Source organism: Oncorhynchus gorbuscha, linkage group LG03 (assembly GCF_021184085.1).
Source record: "Oncorhynchus gorbuscha isolate QuinsamMale2020 ecotype Even-year linkage group LG03, OgorEven_v1.0, whole genome shotgun sequence".
Classification (NCBI taxonomy): Eukaryota; Metazoa; Chordata; class Actinopteri; order Salmoniformes; family Salmonidae; genus Oncorhynchus; species Oncorhynchus gorbuscha.
The window spans coordinates 79,461,809-79,467,303 of NC_060175.1; the positions used below are offsets into that span (position 1 = coordinate 79,461,809).

Sequence of the window (5,495 nt, forward strand, 5' to 3'; positions counted from 1 at the left end):
TAAATTACCAAAGATTCTGGTAACTTTGGTAAATTACAGGTAGCCTGCAACACTAGAACCAACCCACTGAAATGAAATGGGAGATGTGGAATGTTTCTCAGAGTACATGGAGGTGTGGGTCCACAGAATGAGAAAAGAGGGCTTGAGACTCTGTCTCTCCTTCCGGGCCCTAAGAATTGAAGGTGACTATCCTAGTTTAACTAACTAATGACCTAATAATCTACCTAGTGGGCAAAACTGGTTGAAATGTGGGCTTTTATTTTGAAGGTTCCTTTGTTAGTGTACGAAACTGACGTCATAATTTGTGTACCAGCAAAGCGGACATTTTAGAAGTTTGAAGGTAAAGGAGATTAGCTGACGACTTTCATATAATATTTTCGTCTAACAAATTTGAGGTGTACTTATGCTGGTTTTATAATTTAATTCAAGAACCGGGTCGACCTCGTTCTTTGAACTAGTAAAGAAGTTGAGTCCAGTATTTTTGTATCGTATGCGGGCAAGATCCTGCTGCTAGCCCGTCATTTTGCAAGTGTGCGTTGTTTTTTAGCCCGTTAAAAGAGGGCCCTTTCAGCTCTCAGACGCCAAATCTAGTTTTTTTCTTCAAAATAGACGCATGGCCCGTGAACGTATAAATTATAACTTGTGTCTATGTCATTTTATTAAGGTAGCTAGATTAGAAGCGCTTTGGAATATTGCTAGGCCAACTGGCTTGCTAGCTAACAATTGACAACCCCGCGTGCGCCATCAGCTTTGTGAATTAGCCATTAGCTAGCTAGTTTACGTTACTTGCTAATCTAATTTAGAGACCATGGCAGAGTTGTACATTCGCGTGGGAGAGGATGAAAACGAAGAGCCAATGGAGATCCCATCTGAGGATGATGGCACTGTTTTGCTGTCAACAGTAGCAGCCCAGTTTCCCGGAGCGTGCGGCCTACGTTACAGGAGCCCTGCGTCTCAGTGCATGCGAGGCGTCCGTCTAGTTGAGGGCATCTTGCACGCACCTGAGAATGACTGGGGTAGTCTGGTGTACGTCGTCAACTACCCAAAAGGTAAGGTATACTAACTAACTACCAGTACTAGCTAGTTACGTTTGACTGACTGTACAGTGTGCACAGTCATGCGTAACTAGCTAGTAACCTTACTTGTAACAGTAGCTATGCAGCCTCATTTAGGGAGTTACCCATTAACTAAAGTTGGTGCACGAAAAGTTTATTGGCTTTGTTAACTAGACTATTTCAGTAGTACTTAACATTTATATTGCCAAGCTAGCTATTTTGCTCGTGTTTAGGCTAATGACCAATTATTCTTCTTGACTGCCTTTTGATTTTGTCTTATCGCTGTATCTTACATTTTGTATTCCTGTGTCAGATAACAAAAGGAAGATGGATGAAATGGATGCCGTCTCTGCTGTAAAAATGAAGAGAGGTATTGATAGAACATCAGACCTCATTATCCTTGGGTTGCCATGGAAAACATCTGAGCAAGATTTGAAAGACTACTTTGCCACTTTTGGAGAAGTCATCATGGTGCAGGTAACACAACCGTATCAAGATTTGCTTTAATGGTTGATGTGTGTCATAAAGGTAACCATACATGTCTATAATCATACTTTTCACTCTCTAACTCTCTGCAGGTCAAAAGAGATGTCAAGACTGGGAACTCGAAAGGGTTTGGCTTTGTTCGGTTCACTGAGTATGAGACTCAATCCAAAGTGATTTCTCAGCGACACATGATCGATGGAAGATGGTGTGACTGCAAACTACCAAACTCTAAGGTATTTAATCAATATGTAAGGAGTACTCTCATTTTAATCTTTTCCTTAAGTCTCCATTTTGTTCTATTCCCTGTGCAAGTAAAATACTCAAGTGCTTTCTCTTTTATTTTCATGTTAGGCAGGGACTGATGAGCCCATGCGCAACTGTAAAATCTTTGTTGGCCGCTGCACAGAGGACATTACCACTGATGAGCTCCGGCAGTTCTTCATGCAGTATGGCGAGGTCACCGACGTCTTCATTCCTAAACCCTTCCGGGCGTTTGCCTTTGTCACTTTCTCAGATGACCAGGTATGTTTTCCTATGGCCATTCCTCAACCTGTTGGGTCAAGACTTGACGTGGTACGCAGATTACACTCTGGTTGGTTTGAGTGTTGAATCATCTCCTCCACCCGTCCCCGTCTCTCTAGGTTGCCTCAGCATTGTGCGGAGAAGACCTGATCATCAAGGGTGTCAGCGTGCACATCTCCAACGCCGAGCCTAAGCACAATAATAGTAGGCAAATGATGGATCGTGGGGCTGGTGGGTTCGGGGGTCAGGGCTATGGCGGTGGTCGTGGAGGGCTACCGACCAGTGGCAGTAGCGGGGTGAATTTTGGGGGCTTTAGCCTTAACCCAGCCATGATGGCTGCCGCTCTGCAAAGTATGCTGGCTAACCAGCAGGGTCAGACCAATGTGGCAGGCACTGCCATCGCCGGGCAGACAAGTGCCACCGGAGATCAAAGCCAAGTCTATAGTTCTAGCAGCACCAGTTACAGCAGCCCCAGCGCAGCTAGTCTTGGGTGGGCTGCAGGCACTAACTCTGCCTCCGGCAGTGGGTTCAGCTCTGGCTTTGGCACTATGGAGTCAAAGTCATCAGGTTGGGGAATGTAGATAGCTTTGATTGAAAGTCTTATTTCTAGATTAATCTGGTAAGTATTTTGAGGGGCAAGAAAGAGTTAGTCATATCACGTGTCTCTGCTATTTAAAACTATTGCCTTTTTTGTTTTGTTTTGTTAAGAAGACATTAATTGTGTGCGTGACTAATTCTGTAGGAAATGAGTGTGAGTGGTTGAAGTGTATAGTTAGTGGTAAACTACTACACGTAGTTTTTTTTTGTTGAGAAAAAGTTATTTTGTAAAAGACATCAGATGACATGACTGCATGCTAAGTAGATATTTGAGTATCACGACAATCCCCCCCCCCCCCCCCCCAACCATGTGTATATGGATTTGGATTTGATGTTTAATCTCTGTATGCAGTTGATTGTATCTTTGTTTACCATTTTATGGAAACACCTTCATGAAAATCTCTTCAACAGTTAACCAACTGTTTTCGAATTTCCCGGGAAGAAGCCCCTCGTTGGCAGCAATGTTCGACCGAACTCAGTATCGGTACCCCTCTTCCCATGTGTAAATGCTTTGCCATCAAAAGACACAGCTTCACTCTGCATATACTGTGTTAGACGGTGGGTGTTGCCTTTTTTTCTCCCCTCTTCATGGATATACAAATCTTGTCTGCTTTTTGTATCGCTTTTGAGAACAATGCGATTGGTGGTGGCCAAAGAGTGAGACTGAGTGAGCGAACGGTAAAGAAAGCAAGTGTGAAGAGGACTGGTTGTGCGATGCTAAAGGGCCAGATGTCTGCGAGAGTTAAGAATAACCTGTGGCTTTGTGCGAGTGTGAAAGGAAGAAGCAAGTACGAGTGTGTTCCATATGACCATCAAAAGGACATTTATCGCATATTGAGATCCCCAAAGTCTCCTTTCTCTAATATTTCTATCAAACTTAATCTTAAATACAGTGGAATGTTTAGTGCTATGGATATTTGTATCCTTTCTTGCTGTCTGATTTGATGTGAATGCTGTGTGCTTTATTTTCTTCTTGTTCCTACCTACCCCTTTGTGTGAAAATGTGACCTGTTGGTGATTCTGTGTTGAGAGCACTGGGGGAGCTTGGAGGCGTGATGTGCAAGTGAACTCGTGTGTCTTAAGAGGGTGCAGTGGCGAGCGTTTGACGAGTCCCTATTGAAAGTTTGTTGAAGTGTTTTTGAATGCATTTTATATGTTTTGTGAATCAAAGGGAATTCTCAAATAAAATTTGACTAGGTATTTTGCCTACCTTACAGTGACTTTTTATTTTTACTTAACATTAATTGTACTGCCAACACTTTAATTCGCATGTATAGGGACCTTGGACACGGCTGGCCCAGGTTTACATCTGAACCCCAGAGTGAAGTCAATTTTCGGGAAGCTGAAGACTGGAGTTTGCACTGTTGGTTGGGGGCTGCAGAATGCCTTATGCCTGGAAAGGGACTTCTTCTCCTCACTAACAAGACCCCTGGATCACCCCACTGAAATTTATAACAGACCATTCTCAAATTGGGCAGAGGTATTTAGTTTTATACCTTCAAACAAGTACATTTTAAAAGCAACGCCAACATTTAATTTATGTAACAAATGACCTGCTATTTAGTGACCATGTTTTTGTTGAGTCTTGTTTTTTAAAGAATGACCCGACTCTTTAAATCTTACTTTTGAAAGATTCCTTTTGTCATTCATTTATGCTTTGTCCCAATATAGCCATCGGTTATTGTAAAGATTTAAGTTTAAATTATTCCGTTGATCTCTTTTTCATGTGGTTCGAAATGTACAATTGTTTTTGTTGGATTTATGGGACCTTCAAATTATTTTAAGGCTTGTAAAGGGGAATGACTCCACTCAGTTTTTTACAGGGTTTTAGATATTTGGAAAATTCTTGAACTCGCCAGCAGCAGGTTCAATGAGTTAGCCAGCTAACTTGACTATATATTTCGCAAATTTTTGGGCATGTTCTAATTGACTCAACAACCAAAAACACATATGTTTAGCTTCTGGTTCTTTATCAAAGTTAGCTGGCTAACTAATTGAACCTACTTTGTAGTATACCCCTCACGAATTGTCACTTGTGTACAGATATGGAACTCTTATTTTTAGTTCACTGAAGTGTAAAATAAAGTTTTAAATTTGTAATAATTTGTTGTATTTCTCTGTTTAGACAAGGTTATGTCTTTTAGCAGCCAGCACCATATTTGGTGAAGAGTCAGAAATTGTTGCAAAGTTCACTATCTTAAATTTGAGTCAGTGTGGCAGCCCTAAGGCAATATCTTTTATAGATCAACTCTGTAATTTGTTGAATTTAGACAATTGCCTGGCTGTCATGCTCCAATCTCATTTAGAATGGGTGCAATTTGCTTATTAACTGGCTTATACCCAATTGACTGTCTTTGATATGGCTAATAACATTTCAACCTCCAGGTGGTAGCAAATTGTAACAGTCTGGCCCACAACTTTTCATGTTTCATCTAAGTCATTCATTTAATAGATTTAAGAACTTTTGAATTTGCATAAATCATTCAAATATGTAAACTAATTGACAGCAAAATGTCAGCTAAAGGCAGTGTTGATTTAAAGGGTCAATCTGCACTTGCTACATACATTTTGACTATTAAATTCATGATCTATACCCATTGATTTGTGAAGTATACAATTTATAAATGCCTCGTGAGCTTAGTTCAAATGTCCAACCTGGTTCCTGGAGAGCTACTGTCCTGTAGGTCGGGGTTTCCCAAACTTGGTCCTGGGGCCCTCCCTGAGTGTATGTTTTGGTTGTTGCCCTAGCACTACACAGCTGTTCCAAATAATCAGAGCTTGATGATTGGTGGGAGTTTGGGAAACCCTGCTGTAGGTTTTCACTCTGACCCTAAT

General features: G+C 41.4%; 1 protein-coding gene across 6 annotated transcripts; it reads left to right on the forward strand.

The window, feature by feature from the left end:
* The first annotated feature begins 282 nt into the window (after nucleotides 1–282).
* Nucleotides 283–4,760, forward strand: tardbpa (TAR DNA binding protein a). 6 transcript variants are annotated; one of them, XR_006838190.1, is made up of 7 exons: nucleotides 283–1,049; nucleotides 1,369–1,532; nucleotides 1,634–1,789; nucleotides 1,893–2,063; nucleotides 2,183–2,267; nucleotides 3,072–3,218; nucleotides 3,938–4,760. XR_006838190.1 is itself a non-coding variant. In XM_046343856.1 (6 exons), the coding sequence occupies exons 1-6, from the start codon at nucleotides 809–811 to the stop codon at nucleotides 3,164–3,166; spliced, it is 912 nt and encodes a 303-aa protein (XP_046199812.1). In that variant the 5' UTR covers nucleotides 283–808; the 3' UTR covers nucleotides 3,167–3,874. The 6 variants fall into 6 exon arrangements, 4 of the variants coding, with proteins under 4 accessions (XP_046199812.1, XP_046199810.1, XP_046199813.1 ...); XR_006838191.1 differs by having other exon boundaries at nucleotides 286–1,049; nucleotides 1,634–1,774; XM_046343856.1 differs by lacking the exon at nucleotides 3,938–4,760 and having other exon boundaries at nucleotides 3,072–3,874.
* The last annotated feature ends 735 nt before the right edge of the window (nucleotides 4,761–5,495 follow it).